Raw genomic sequence first — 15,784 nt, forward strand, 5'->3', positions numbered from 1 at the left:
GAGAACAGGCAGGAGTGCATGAAATTTTAGTGATCTAGCCTCACAAGTCACATAGTGTCACTGCTGGCATGCTCCGTTGGTTGAGGCATTCGCAAAGGTCTGCCCAGATTCCAGGGGAGGGACGCAGATGCCACGCCTGGAAGAGAGAACCGTCGAGATCACACTGTAAGAACTTGTGGGGTGAGAGACATTGGGGCAGCATGTCTGGAAAACACCATCGGTTACAGACATCACCAAATCTTGAATGCGGGGTCATGGTGCTGACTCCCCCGGCTGTGAGGGAAGAGAAGGACACCAGGCGAAAGAGAGAGAAGAAGACAGAAACCTGGGGGTCCAGCGCCAGTCTAAGGGACGTCCTGGATTAGGATTTCCCAGGTGGCCCACCAAGGATGCTGCCCAGCCCCACCGCTCCAAGGCTGCGGTTCCAGGGCCCTCCACAAACTTGGAAGGTTCTGAGACCTGGGAGGGCGTCTCTCCCTGAAGCCCCTTTATTCAGAGCTGAGCGTCCCTGCCTCTGGCTGCCTTCTCTCAGGTGTTGGACCTTCCCGGGCACAGGTCAGAGGGGCAACAGGTGAGGGGGATGCCTCAGCCTCCTCCATCCTTGCTCTCACACCCCTGCCTCTGAAGTGCGCCCAGGATGCCTCCCAGCAGATGGTAACCCTCACGCAAGGGCCAGCTGTCCTCTCTGTAGTCTAGGACAGGGATCAGTGTGCAGGAAGGGGAGAAAAAGGAGCCTTCTCTCCTAGATCCTGCCGGGCTGGGCCTCTCATCTCCCCTCCCCCATGGACCTCAGGGCCGGGACAGGGCTGGCCCGTCACCTGCAGAGCTCCTGCCTTGTCATCAGACTCACAGGTCCAGTTGACAGTGCTCAGCAGCCAGCAGAGTCTCCCTCCCTCCATCAGCAAGGGAGCAACTGAGGCAGGGTTTGGCCTCCCAGCTTGATAAGCCCAGTAAGTCGTTATTTACCTAGAAGTCTGTCTCCCCAGTTTCACTGCGAGCAATTGAGGGTTGGCACAGCCTCCTTCATCTCCGTGACCCAGCACAGAGCCCGGCACATAGTAGGTGCTTAGTTAGTATGTGGTGAATGGACAAATGACTGAATGAACCTTTTAAATGTCTATGGTCCCAGGGCCTAGCACTGTGCTTGGCGCACAGTAGGTTCTCCATAAGCATTTGTTGAATGAATGAGTTTTATTCCTCTCTAGATCCCTAACACCCAGCACATAGTAGGTGCTTAGGATTTATTGAATTGAAATGACAAAGCAAAACCCCTGGTCCAAAGGGGACTTCTGTGATGGGCTACTGCGTAGACTGGCCTGTGGGCCCCAGTCTCAGTGTCCCGGGAGGGCTTGGTTCTGGGTGCTGTGGCCATACTCTTCCTACCCCGATCCTCCACCATGTCCCAGTGGGGAGGGGACAGCCTCTTCTCCCTTGGCTCAGGAACAGATAGGTCAGAGGCAGGAGAGGGAGAGATGGAGAGGCAGACAGATAGACAGACACCACTGTGACCGGCCCTCCCTACAGAGGTGACACCAGCGCCCCTATCAGCATCTCTGGAGGCCTCTCCCCAGCCAACCAGGTCATCCCTGTGAATGCCCCAATGGAAAGGGCTACACAGAAGCCCCTCGCCCACAGGTCCTTGCTTTCCGACCCCCAGTGTACTCAGTAAGCTGGTTGTGGGGGGGGGGGTGGCAAGTAGAGGGGGAGACAAAATCCTTCCTGGCAGTTTAAAGAGTTTTGGCATTTTCACGAGAGCACATGTAATATTTAAATTACTTCCCCTCAGCACGCCCTCATGCCTGCCTTGGCTTCCCCAGGTGAATTTGTAGGCGCTGAAATGGTCTAATTTCCCACACAAGCCATGTCAAATATAATTTGGGTGCAAAGTTGGTAATTATACGTAACATCAGTCTGATGTTAAAAACACTGAAAAATTTAGCAAGAAGAGACTACTGGAGAGACAGAAGTCTGAGGCCCAGCCAGGAAAAGGCAGGCACGGGCCCCACCGAAGCCAAAGTCTTTAATTAATAATAGCATGTTTTCAGGGACTCAAAGGATGCAGGTCCCCAACTGTCTGAAACTCCTTTGTCTACCAATTACCAGCATCTGGGGGGAGAGGGGCAGGGAGGAAGCCGCAGGGGGGCACCCAGATCCCCCTGAGAAGTAGCCGAGGTTTGGGCTGGGGCTGCGGCTCACCTGTGGCTAAGGTCCTGCAGCCAGGTGACCCCGCTCTGCTTCTCTGTCACCAGAGACCAACCCCACGGCAGGGTCAGCGGGAGGAGGGAGCTTGTCTCCTCTTGACTCTGGGTGAATTGTGGGGAGGGGGCGAGGTTTGGCTACAGGCCAAGCAGCCCCTACAAGCCTTGGAGGGCCCGGAAACAATGCTTGTGATCCTCTGGTTTAGATGGGGCTTTTTTCTTTCCTGTTCAAACAATATAATGGACCATTTCCGTGAGGACAGGGACCACGTCTTCTATGCTCACTCCTGTGTCCCCGGCATCTGGCACCTAGTGGGTGCTTGGTAAATATTTGTACGGTGTGAAATAAGCTCTAATTACTCCTCACTCTACCCCTGTGTGGACCGAGTGAGTCCCCTCCTGCCAGCCCCGAGCAACAACACCTGAGACATCTGAGAGGTTAAGGGGACAGCCTCAGAGCCTGGATTAGAATCGGCGTTCCACACTTAGAAGCGCTATGACCTTGGGACAGTTACCAAAACTCTGCCTCAGTTTCCTCATCTGTAAAATGGGCATAATTATAGATCTACGTCCTAGGATTACTGTGAATTCTGAATGAGATTCTCCGCATACAGCACTCTGAACAGAGCCTGGCAGGTAGCTCTTATTTTGCTAAGAGAGATGGATGTGGTGTGGCTTTGCAGAAATTGCTCTTTAGAAGTGTTTCCAGAGGCTGTGGGAGGACGAGAAGAGAAGGGGCAGCCAGTAGGGCAGAGGAACCTGGAGTGAAGAAACAGAGATTTCCAGTGGACAGTTTGGAAAAGTTTCTGCTGTGGGGGGTGTAATACAGTTACCTTCTTCCTTAATTCCCTAAGAAGTCTTCAATAAAACATTCTCTCGTCTCTGGGTACATGGTATGGGGTCTATTTGGGATGTAGGGCCTCCAGGTGGGCAAGGAAGGATGTGAGCTTATGACACCTGTGGGAGGGGGCCACATTCAAACTATTATTATTATTATTAACATTTTGTTGATGTGAAAGCAAGGCTCAGAGAGGTTAAGTGGTGGGCCCACACCTCACACTTTAGTGTGTCGGGTTTGCCAGGGTTGTCCTGGTTTATCCGATTTCGTCCTGACAACCCTGGGAGGTAGGTACCGTTAGTGTCCGCATCTTACAGATGAGGAAGCTGTGGCTCAGAGGGGTTAAATAACCTGCCCCAGATCACAGGACGCGAGAAGTGGAATAAAATCTGGGCTGACCCCAGAGGTGCCCTTAACTGCGAAGGGACCACCTCCCCAAACACTGCCCTCCTCCTGCGCCCCTGCCACAGCTAAGCCCTCTGCACCGTGCTTCTCAGCCCCGCACACTGGCATCGTCCGGGGACCTTTAAAACCACTGATGCCCGGGAGTGAAGTGGCCTGGGTGCTGCCAGGCAATGGGTTTTTTCTTAACTCGCAGGTTGTCCTAACGGTGGGAACCACTGCCTTCGCCCTGCTGCAGCTAAGTCCTCTTAAGCTCCTCCAGCTGTAGTGTGCGCCCGAATCACCTGGGGATCCTGGTAAAATGCAGGTTCTGCTGCGGCAGTTCTCGGCAGCGTGGAGCCTGGGATTCTGCTTTGCCACAAGCTCCCAGCTGATGCTGAGGCTGCTCGTCCAGGACCACACTTGGAGCAGCGAGGTTCCACGTTAATGGCGCTCCAGCTTGTCTGCACGTGGGAATCACCTGTGGAGTTTGAAAAAATTCAGATGCCTGGGTCCCAGCCCAGAGATTCTGATGTCATTGGAATGGAAGCCGTGATTTTCAGGCTCAGCTGCACATGTGAATCACGTGGGGTGCTTTGAAAAAATACCAATGCCCGGGCCGCATCCCAGACCGATGAAATCAGTCTCTGGGGGGGCACCCGGGCACCTATATTTTTTAAAGCACCCCAGGTGATTCTAGTGGGCAGTTAAGGTTGACAACTAAGCTTTGAACTGTGTCTCACATAGTATTTGCTGTAGCCAAATCCTATAAAACCCAGGCTTTAATATACTTCTTTAGGGGTTTGGATTCACTGGGTCTGGGTTGGACCCAGGACTCGATTCAGCATTCTTTTTTGTGTGTGTGTGGTTTTTTTCGTGTGTGTGTGTGTGTGAGGAAGATTGGCCCTGAGCTAACATCCGTGCCCATCTTCCCCCACTTTATATGGGACGCCGCCACAGCATGGCCGGAGAAGCGGTGCCTCGGTGTGCGCCCAGGATCCGAACCCGGGCTGCCGCAGTGGAGCGCCCACACTTAACTGCTACGCCACCTGGGCGGCCCCTAATTCAGCATTCTTAATACACTTCCTAGGTGGTGCTGATGCAGGTGGACCCCAGGCCATGTGTCCAGAAACACTCCTCTACCTTCCTTACCCTCAGCCCTTGCTCAGCTGACCCATCTAAACAGCATCCAGCAGGAAGTATTCACTGGGCTGCTGGAGCCCCATTCCCTAGGGCTCCAGGACCCCCATGTAGGGAGACGAGGAAGACCACAGAGGGAGACCAGAGGCAAGGCTGATGAGGGGCTGGCCCAGGCTGTAACCCCCGCCGCTATCTCTGTGCTGACCAGTGCTCGGAGATCAGCTTCACCCTGGGACAGGCAAGGAGGCAGGACTCCTGGCTTCTGAGGAAGGCAGGGGCGGGGCAGCGCCTGGAAAACCAGACAGGAGGACTCCAGTCTAGCCAGTTCCTCCCCCTGGCTCCCCGGCCACCCACTTGGGCAAGTCAGGACAACACACCCCACCCCCATGCCTCCATCCTCATGTTTCTAAAATAAAGAGAATAATCTCACCCCACCTCACCTTGTGTGTGTGATTGTGTGTGTGTTTTATTTTTAGATTAAAGTAGTAACTGCTCAAGGCAATAAATTCAAACAGATCAGAAGCTTGTTACATGAAAACTCTCTTTTGGAGGCACCGTTGTTAATAGTTTCTTGTGTGCGGTTCCAGACATTTTCTTTGCATGTACCAACATACATCTGTATATACTTTTTAAAAAATGTGATTGTATATGTTGTTGCAATTTGTTTTTTGCCTTTAGCAATAATATCATGGCTATCCTTCCACAGAAGTCTGTAAAGATCTATCTCATTCTATTTGAAGGCTGCATAATATCCCACAGTAAGGATATACCACCGTTTATTTAGCCATTCTCCCATTGATGAACGTTTAGGTTGTTTTCATTTTTTTTCCTACAATAAACAGTGATGCAATGGACACCATTATACGAGCGCCTCTGAATACTTCTATTAGTATATCCATAGTACCTTCCTGGGAATGGCATTGAGGATCACCCCACTTTCCATCTCTCCTGTTTTATGAAGGATTGACAAGCTGGAGTCTGCAATATGCATGGATCTTTTTTGTGTGTGTGTCAGGAAGATCAGACCTGAGCTAACATCCATGCTAATCCTCCTCTTTTTGCTGAGGAAGACCGGCCCTGAGCTAACATCTATTGCCAATCCTCCTCCTTTTTCTCCCCAAAGCCCCAGTAGATAGGTGTATGTCATAGTTGCACATCCTTCTAGTTGCTGTGTGTGGGACGCGGCCTCAGCATGGCCGGGACGAGCGGTGCGTCAGTGCGCGCCAGGGGTCCAACCCCTGGCCGCCAGTAGCGGAGCGCGCGTACTTAACCGCTAAGCCACGGGGCCGGCCCCTGCACGGATCTTTAATGAGAAGGGACAGGGCCGGCCCGTGGCTTAGCGGTTAAGTGCGCGCGCTCCGCTACTGGCGGCCAGGGGTTGGATCCCCGCGCACACAGACGCCCCACTTCTCCTGCCATGCTGAGGCTGCGTCCCACACACAGCAACTAGAAGGATGTGCAGCTATGACATACAACTATCTACTGGGGCTTTGGGGGGAAAAAATAAATAAATAAAAATCTTAAAAAAAAGAAGGGACAAGTTGGTGACAAACCATAACTCTATCCAGAGTGGACAAGGCTGCCATGGATTTTGCACCATTGTAGAAGAATTTCACTTAGAAACTGATCAACACCACCTCCGTCATTTCCATTATCACCACCAGCAACACCGTAGTCAATTCATGGCTAGTGGTGGGGCACCACTGTCCCCGCCAGTGCCATCACCACAACCACCTACACCATCATTTCCACATTAGCCTTTCTGATAAAGTTGAACATATGCTTAACAGGTGACCCACCAATCTCACTCGCAGGTACTTACAAGGAGAAATTAAGATATATGTCCTCGCAAAAAACTGTATGTGAATGTTTGTAGCAGCTTTATTCATTATCAAAAATTGGAAACAACCCAAATGTCCATCAACAAGTGAATCGGATAAATAAGTTATGATACAACCATTCAAGGAAATACTACTCAACAATAAAAAGGAACAAATTACTGATATATGCAATAACATGGATGATTCTCAAAAGCATTATGCTAAGTTAAAGAAGCTAGACTCAAAAGGCTACAGATTGTATAATTCAACTTATATAACATTCCAGAAAAAGCAAAACTATAGCAACAGAAATCAGATGAATGATTGCAAGAGGCTGGGGGTGAAGGAAGAGATTCAATAGCACCAATGATGTGCTATAATATTTAACAATCAGCTCATGGGAGGCAGGAGATACATATATAGGTGTATATCTGCATGCAGATATAGATATGTATCTCCCTGTATATGTGTGTATATATACATATATGTATATATGTATATGTATGTATATGTGTATATATTTGTGTATATGTGTATACACACATATATGTTTATTATAGATTTTACTGATATAAAATATGTATAGCACATTTTTTTTTATTTGGGTGAAATTCATATAACAATTAACCATTTTAAAGTGTACAATTCAATGGCATTTGGTACATTCACAATGTCGTGCAATACCACCTCTCTCTAGTTTCAAAATTTTTCATTAACCTTGAAGAAAACCCCACACCCATCAAGTAATTATGCCCCATTCTCCCCTCTACCATCTCTTGGCAACCACCGCTTTGCTTTCTATCTCTATGGATTCGCCTATTCTGGATATTTAATATAAATGGAATCATAACTTTTGTTTCTGGCTTACTTTATTCAGCATAATGTTTTCAAGGTTCATCCAAGTTATAGCATCTATCAGTACATCATTCATTTTCATGGCTGTATAATATTCCATTGAATGGATATTCCACAATTTGTTATCCATTCATTCATTGATGGACATTTGGGATGTTTCCAGCCTTTGACTATATGAATAATACTGCTATAAAGTTCATGTACATGTTTCTCTGCGGACATACGTTTTCATTTCTCTTGGGTATATACCTAGCTGTGGTAATCCTATGTTTAACTTTTTCAGGGACCACTGAATAGTTTTCTACAGTGGTTGCATCATTTTACATCCCCACCAGCAATGTACAAGGCTGCCTATTTCTCCATATCCTCATCAACATCTGTTATTTTCCTTTTTTTTCTTTTATTGTAGCCATTCCAGTGAGTATGAAGTGATATCTCACTGTAGTTCTGATTTACATTTCCTTAATGAGCAATGATGTTGAATATCTTTTCATATGCTTGCTGGCTATTTGCATATCTTTGGAAAAATGTCTGTTCAATTCTTTTGCCCAATTTTTTTTTTTTCTGGTAAGGAAGATTGGCCCTGAGCTAACACCTATTGCCAATCTTCCTCTTTTTGCTTGAGGAAGAGTGGCCCTGAGATATCTGTGCCTATCTTCCTCTATTTTGTGTGGGGGATGCTGCCACAGCATGGCTTGATGAGTGGTGTAGGACCACGCCTAGGATCTGAACTCGCGAACCCAGGCCGCCAAAGCAGAGCATGTGAACTTAACCACTGCACCACCAGGCCAGCCCCTCTTTTGCCCATTTTTAAATTGGATTACGTGTCTTTTTGTTGTTGAGTTGTAAGAGTTCTTTAGATATTCTGGATACTAAACCCTAATCAAATATATGTTTTGCAAATATTTTCTCCCATTCTGTAGGTTGTCTTTTTACATTCTTGATAATGTCCTTTCATGCACAAAAGTTTTTAATTTGATGAAGTCCAATTTATCTATTTTTTCATTTATTGCTGTGCTTTTGGTGTCAAATCTAAGAATCCATTGCCAAATCTAATAGTCATTAGGATTTACTCCTACATTTTGTCAGAAGTTCATTAAAAACAGAAGTAAAACCAATGAATCACCAAAGTAGTAATCAGTAAAAGTTTACTGTACACACACCAAAAAGACAGTTTTCAAACTGGGAGCCCTCAAACCAAAACATGGAATGAGGCTCAGGGTTACCTTGTTATAAAGCAGCTTATATAGCGAGAAGGCAGTGACTGCTTATTCTTCACAGGGGTTGGTTATAATGTTAGAGTTTTAAGTGATAGGGAATTGGTTAGTGGTGACCTCATATCAATTTTGGGAAACAGTTTAAGTTTTGCTTATAATTTCCAGAGGCATAAGCAAGAAATGACCCAGGTCAAGTTCATCTTGTAAATTACATTCAATTAAGCTTTGCATGTGTGACTAAAGTGGTTCCTCTGCTCAAGGCTGGTCTTCCTTTGTTTTTGACTTTAACAATTTCTTTCTTTTTTTTTTTTTTTTTAACCATTGAAACTGTTTTAATGTTGTTGCAACTCCAAAATGCAACAATCATCAGCTTGTCAAGACCCAAATTTCAAAAATTCATTTTAATTACTCCTTCATACCTATTTTACAAAATAAAGGCAAGAAACATTTAAATCCTCCTCGTCCTAGCTGTGCTATGTTCCTAACTTGTTTTCTATCACTATAGTGTATGCTGCAATTCCCACCAGATGCTACATAAGAAAAAATAAAATAAAATATTAACCTCTGCTTCAACGTACAGTTTCCAGAATCTGCCAGAACTGGGGAACTGGGCAACAAGGCGTTCATAAGTCTTCCATGCTTTGTCTATAGGTTGATTCTGTGCCTCTCGAATGAGAATGCTCCAAGCGTCAAGGTCATATGGATTCTCTTCTAATTTCTTTTCGGCTTTCTTCACCTTTCCTGGGACATACTCAGCTGCCTATTCCGTGGCTCCGTCTGCTGACATGGCCTCAGCTGATTAAAAGGTGCGAACTGGCCCGCAACGTGAAGCTAGAAAAGAAAAATTAAACTAAAACCCACCCCAAACCAGTCAAGTAACCCCCTGCCCAGCGGAGCTAGACTGCCAACACGAAACGCCACCGCCCACTCAGATATGAATTCAACAATTTCTTAATAATAGTTTTAGCTCTTTTATTTAGATCACTGATGCATTTTTTTGTGTGTGTGAGGAAGATCAGCCCTGAGCTAACATCTGTTCTAATCCTCCTCTTTTTGCTGAGGAAGACTGGCTCTGAGCTAACATCTATTGCCAATCCTCCTCCTTTTTTTTCCCCAAAGCCCCAGTAGATAGTTGTATGTCATAGTTGCACATCCTGCTAGTTGCTGTATGTGGGACGCGGCCTCAGCATGGCCGGAGAAGCGGTGTGTCGGTGCGCGCCCGGGATCTGAACCCAGGCCGCCAGTATTGGTGCGCGCGCACTTAACCGATAAGCCACGGGGCCGGCCCCCACTGATGCATTTTGAGTTAATTTTTGTCTATGAAGTGAGGTAGGGGTCCAATTTCATTCTTTTACATGTTGTTATCCAATTGTCCCAGTGCCATTTGTTGAAGAGACTATTCTTTCCCATTGGATGGTCTGGACACTCTTGTGGAAAAACAATTGCTCATAGATGTTTGGGTTTATTTCTGGACTCTCAGTTCTATTCCATTGGTTTATATGCCTGTCCTTATGTCACTATCACAGAAGGTACTGTTTTGATTACTGTCACTTTGTAGTAACTTTTTAAATAGGGAAGTGTGTGAGTCCTTGTCATGGGCTGCACTATGTCCCCCCAAAATTCGTATGTTGAAGTCCTAACCTCCAGTAACTCAGAATGCGAGTGTATTTGGAGATAGAGTCTTTAGAGAGGTAATTAAGTTAAAACGAGGTCACCAGGGTGGATCCTAATCCAACATGACTGGTGTCCTTACACAAAGAGGAAATTTGGACACAGACGTGTACAGAGGGAAGACCATGTGAAGATGCAGGGAAGAGAAGATGGCCACCCACAAGCCAAGGAGAAAGGCCTGAGAAGAAACTGAACCTGCCTAATACCTTGATCTTAGACTTCTAGCCTCCAAAATTGTGAGAAAATACGTTTCTGTTGCTTTAGACACCTATTCTTTGGTGCTTTGTTACGGCAGCCCTAACAAACTAATACATCCTTCCAGCTTTGTTTTTCTTTTTCCACGATGTTTTGGCTATTTGGGGTCCCTTGCAATTGCATATGAATTCGAGGATTGGCTTTTCCATTTCTACAAAAAAGGCCATTGGAATTTTGACACGGATTGCATTGAATCTGTACATCTCTTTGGGGGAATATTGCCATCTTAACCATATTGTCTTCCCATCTATGAACATTGGATGTATTATTCCCATTTAATTAAGTCTTTAATTTCTTTCAGCAATGTTTTGTAGTTTTCAGTGTACAAGTTTCATTTCCTTGGGTTTTTCTCCTAGATATTTTTTCCTAGGTATTTTAATCATTTGGATGCTATAGTAAGTGGAATCGTTTTCTTTATTTCCTTTTCAGAGAGTTCATTGCTTTTATAGAAACACAACTGATTTTTGAGTGTTGAGCTCCTGCAACTTTGCTGAATTTATGGCACACGATTTCTAAATAATAAAATTATAAATTTCATATAACCAAATGATTCTCACAGAACGTTTTAGTTAATTTTACCAAACTCACGTATCTGTAGCCAACCCGTGGGTGCAATTAACAAAAAAAGCGTAGTTCCAACATGAATGTCGGTTGATGTTTTCCTTAACATTGAAGAGCAAGAACTGAAACCACCTCCCCTCACACAACTTGGACCCCGAACACTGAAACTATCTCCCCCCACACAAGTTACAGTCTACATTAACGAGACTTTAGTATTCCTTTGTCTTTGTGCTACTCCAGGAGACTCTTGCCTAGGCAAATGACTGGATTATTCATGATAGGAACTTCCCAAAAGACCTACCAATCCTTCAATGGAAAACATCAACAGACAGTTTACACCCTAAGATTCTTTAACTCTCTTACCTCAAAAATCCTTACCTTGCTGTCTCCACCAGTTCTGGCTTACTGTGACCCTAACCCAATCCCAATCAAACCCCTGCACTGAAAGACCCTCCTTAAACCAAATTTCCAATTCTCAGTGGATTCCCCACCTTGCCTCCCCACCTTGAGACGCTGACACGGCTCTGATGTGGCGGTCTCCCTTACCATGGTAAGCAATACACTCAGCTTTGTCTTGTCAACAGGTTGTACTGGGATGATACCTGGGGAGCCACCACGCCACAAGAGTAAGACAAAAACAAAACAACTAAGACACATGTCAGAGCTTCCTTCGTTCATCAATAACGTGAGTGACTTCTTTGCTGAATCAGACACTCGTTTTTAAATCCTGGAAGAACATTTCCTTAACTTTTCCTGCTCTTCACGATGTAATGGCTACAGACACGACTCACTTTTACGTTTAATCTGCAGTATTCACATTTTCTCCATCACTTTCTTATGTCTAGACAATCAACGAAACAATAAATCAAACCCGATTGGTAGCATTTGCCAATTTCTCTGGCGTAAATACTCCCACCATGGCCAGTTTCAAGGTAGCGACGTGAGGTCACTGGGCTCGGAGCAGAGAGGAGCTGTGCAGGATCACGTCATTATGCACGAGTTCCATCGCACAGACCGGATAAACGTGATCTCAAGAGCGTAAGGAGTAACATGCAGCAAAATAATTAGGAACGGATGACTTTATTTATTACCTCTGTTTGTAATATAAGTTATTTGTTAGTTTATATAATTAATATTTAATGATGGCTATGTTTAGCAACCAGCTTGCAAAATTCCTGAAGATTCAACAATTGATTCTCACAAACCGTACTAGCCAGCGCTAGCACACCCCTGGGACTGACCACACAGCGGCACTTGGCAACTGTGGAGGGTGATGGAAATGTTCTGTATCTTGATTGTGGCGGTGGCTACATGACTGTATAAGTTTGTCGAGATATATGGAACGGTACACAAAAAGAGGGCAATTTTACTATATGTAAGTTATACTTCAATAAACCTGAAATACAGGGGTATATGGTAACTCACAAACTCTCCAGAGGCACCATAGATTCAGACTCCGAGCCTGGAATAGCACCCAGGGCGAGTGGAGACTCTTCTGCTGCTGTCACTGAGCACAGGCATGGCAGTTCAAACCACCAAAGCAGGCCGGGATGCCCCTGCCAGGCCCCCACCCCTGCCGCCTCTGGAATCCGGCTCTCTCTCCATCATGCTCCGGCACACCCATCAACACTGAGCCTGCCAGTGCGTCTTCCACATCGAAACCCTGCGTCTGCATCTAATTGGTGGAGGCAAGGTCACGTGGCCACAGTCTAGCTTCAAGGGATGCTGGGAAAGTGAATTTCTGATTTCTGCCTTGGGAAAGCAGGACTCATCATGTGGGAGATGCCTTGGATCTAAGAAGATAGTTCACAGGGTGCTGGGCGACCACGTGAGCATGAAAAGTGTCCCCTACAACCACCACCACTTACTGCCACCAGCACATGATCACTGACACCAGCAAGAGTGTCATCCCAGTTATTGTCATAAGCCTGACCCTGGCCCTTCTGTGTGCAGGCACACTCTTAGAAGCCATGTGGGGACAGGTGTCGGACAGGTCCCTTCCCAGAGGAGCTGCCTGTCTGGTCGGAGGCCTGGTCATCTGCCCCGCAGGCCAGCGTGTACTCAGCTGCCATAGGAGGAGCGGAGACACAGAGTGCTGGAGAGGGCCCCATGGGCTGGAGAGGGGACGGAAGACTTCCTGGAGAAGGGGCCGTTTGAGCTGAACTTTGAAGGGTGAGAAAGACTTAGACAAGGATAGCTGAGGAGGAGGGTGCCTCAACAGGAGGACCTGTGTGAGCAAAGGCTTGGGGCAGGAATGTGCTTATGTTGGGGGTTTGGCTGGTGCAGAAATGTTAAGCAGTGCTTCTCAAAATTCAGAGCAAGAAATATATTTTACATTGTAACACACACACACACAGACACACACACAGATATACAAATGAAACAAAAGTTTCACAAAGCAAAAATGAAAAAGTTTCACCTACCCTACTACACGCAATGCACTGTCGTGTTTTCTGTACTAATTTATCCTATTTTATTATTTTTTCTCAAATGCTAGTCATCACTCACTAAACTGGCTTCATGACCCATCAGTGGGTCACGACCTGCAGTTTGAACATCTCGGATGCAGGGCCATAGAACTGGGGGAAGGAGGAGGGGCGGGGCTGTGAAAGGCCTTGAATACCAGACCACAGCCTTTGGACTTTGCCCTGTGGATTCTTGAGCCCAGAGGTCATGTGTGGAGTGGTGATTGGAAATGATCGATATATACCATCTATCAATATTTAAAATGCACAAAATATTTGACCCAGCAACTCCACCTCTAGAAATGCAACCTGGAGAAATTCCCAGTGAGGAGCTCAGAGAGGTGTGAATGAGGATGCTTGCTGTAGCACTGCATCTCACTGGAAACATTGGAAGCAACTAGATGTGGAATACTATGCAGCCCTTCAAAAGAATGAGGTCAGGCTCTACTGTGAAGGGATCTCTGGGACATTCAGGGAGGGGAGACAATGTCAAGTCAAGGAACCAGACGTGTGGTTTGCTTTCAGTTTTGGATAAAACACATTTGTATTGTGTATGTACATTTACATGTGTGGATGCCTTTTTAGACGATTTAGAAGGAAATTCTGACACGTGCTACAACATGGATGAAGCTTGAGGCTATTACCCCAAGTGACATAAGCTAGACAGAAAAGGACAAATATTGTATGATTCCACTTATATGAGGCACCCAGAGGAGTCAAATTCATAGAGATGGAAAGCAGAACGGTGGGTGCTAGGGGCTGGGGGGAGGGGGAACGGGAAGTGAGTGTTTAAAGCGTATGGAATTTCAGTTTGAGAAGATGAACAAGTTCGGGAGGCAGATGGTGGTGATGGTTGCACAACAGCGTGAATTTACTTAATGCCACTGAACCATACACTTAAAAATGGTTAAAATGGTAAATTTTATATTATGTATATTTTACCACACACACAAAAAAAAGATTTTGCAAGTCCTACAGCAAACCCAACAATGGTTGCCATGGGGAGGGGAATAGACGGGGTAGGGGTGGGGGGCTAGTGCAGGTAAAGGAGGTCTTGCACATTTTACTCTATGCTTCTGTGTGGTTTGTAATCTTAGCAACAAGCACTTATTGTTGAATGATTCATGTGATTTTTTAAAAAGACAATTAAAGAAATATATATATATATAAAGTTCAAGTGGCCTTAGGAGTAGAGAGGGTTAAAGGGTGGGCCTGAGGGAGGACTTGGAGTCTGGAGAGGCTTGGGGGTGCCAGAGGGTGTGGCCAAAAGGGTTACCCCCTTAGGACCAGTGCTGAGTGTCGGGGGCGGTGGGGGGGGGCGTCCAGGTGGCTCACTGGAGGAGGCAGTTACAATCCATTGCAATAAACATCGGGAGCTCTGGGAACCCAAAGAAGGTGCTTGATCCAATCAAAGAATCAGGGAGGGCTTCCTGGGAGAAGTGTCTGGAGCAGAAGTGTGCAGTGTGAGTAAAGAGGCTGACGGTAGCAGCAAGAGACCAGGAGGAAGCACCTTCTGGAGCCCAGAGCATGGACCCCCAAGCATTCCCTGGGCTGGAGCTGAGTGAGGGCTGGGCTGGGCTGGGCAGGGGGCTGTTGGCCCCCCAACACAACCCACGTGTACCTGCTCAGCCCCCTCCCAAGAGACTGGCTGTAGGGCAACCTGGGAGCCGTGACACAAGTCACCTCCCAGGTGTGGCTTGCATTACCTTTCAGTGACTGGCAGCTACAGAACCACACTGGCCTGGGTCTGGGGTGGAGGGGCGGTGACAGCCTGCTTGCCTCGCTCCCTGCTCTTCCTCCAGCCCTCCTGCAGGAGCCCCAACCCTCATCACATCTGGTTCACATTGGCCCTGTTTGGTTCCAATCTTCTCACTTCCTGCTACCGTCTCTGGGTGCCCCAATCCCCGGCCCCATCTGTGGAACAGCCCCCTCCCCCTCCCCCTCCCCATCAGCAAATCCTGCACAGTGGGGTCCCCAACAGCCTTGTGGCTTTCCCCTTGACTCCCACCATGAACATAATGGTCATCTCGATGCCTCCAAATGTGCCTCCTAGCCATTACTCTGGCTGTCTCCCTGCCTGGGGTGCCCCCGACTCTGGTAGCACCCACCCATATCCTTCCAGGTCCAGCCTAGACCCCTGGGAACCCCGCTCTCCCCTCGGCTTGGTCCTCCTCTCCTCCTGGGGAGGGGCCTCCTGTGTCAGGCTCTGTGCTGGGCTCCTCATCCTTCCCCGCCAACCCAGCCCTCCCTGAAGGTCCTTAGTCAGAGTGAGCAAGAGAAGGTGTGTTTACCTGGAGGGCAGTTCTCTCCAAAGAAGAAAGTCCTAAAGCCACCTCCGGGGCAAAGGGGCCTTGGGGACAGAGCTGGGATAGGGCAGGGGTGC

At 47.2% G+C, this 15,784-nt stretch overlaps 1 protein-coding gene and 1 pseudogene across 1 annotated transcript in view; both read right to left on the reverse strand.

The window, feature by feature from the left end:
* Positions 1 to 8,854: 8,854 nt before the first annotated feature.
* LOC131412329 (cleavage stimulation factor subunit 3-like) lies at positions 8,855 to 9,236 on the reverse strand (annotated as a pseudogene).
* Positions 9,237 to 12,897: 3,661 nt separating this feature from the next.
* The window catches only part of C13H1orf127 (chromosome 13 C1orf127 homolog), a 44,402-nt gene continuing 41,515 nt past the window's right edge, over positions 12,898 to 15,784 (reverse strand). Inside the window, 1 exon segment of the mRNA XM_058551919.1 lies at positions 12,898 to 13,001. Coding sequence (XP_058407902.1) covers positions 12,898 to 13,001 — 104 coding nt within the window.

The sequence above is a fragment of the Diceros bicornis genome, chromosome 13 (assembly GCF_020826845.1).
Source record: "Diceros bicornis minor isolate mBicDic1 chromosome 13, mDicBic1.mat.cur, whole genome shotgun sequence".
NCBI classification, from domain to species: Eukaryota; Metazoa; Chordata; class Mammalia; order Perissodactyla; family Rhinocerotidae; genus Diceros; species Diceros bicornis.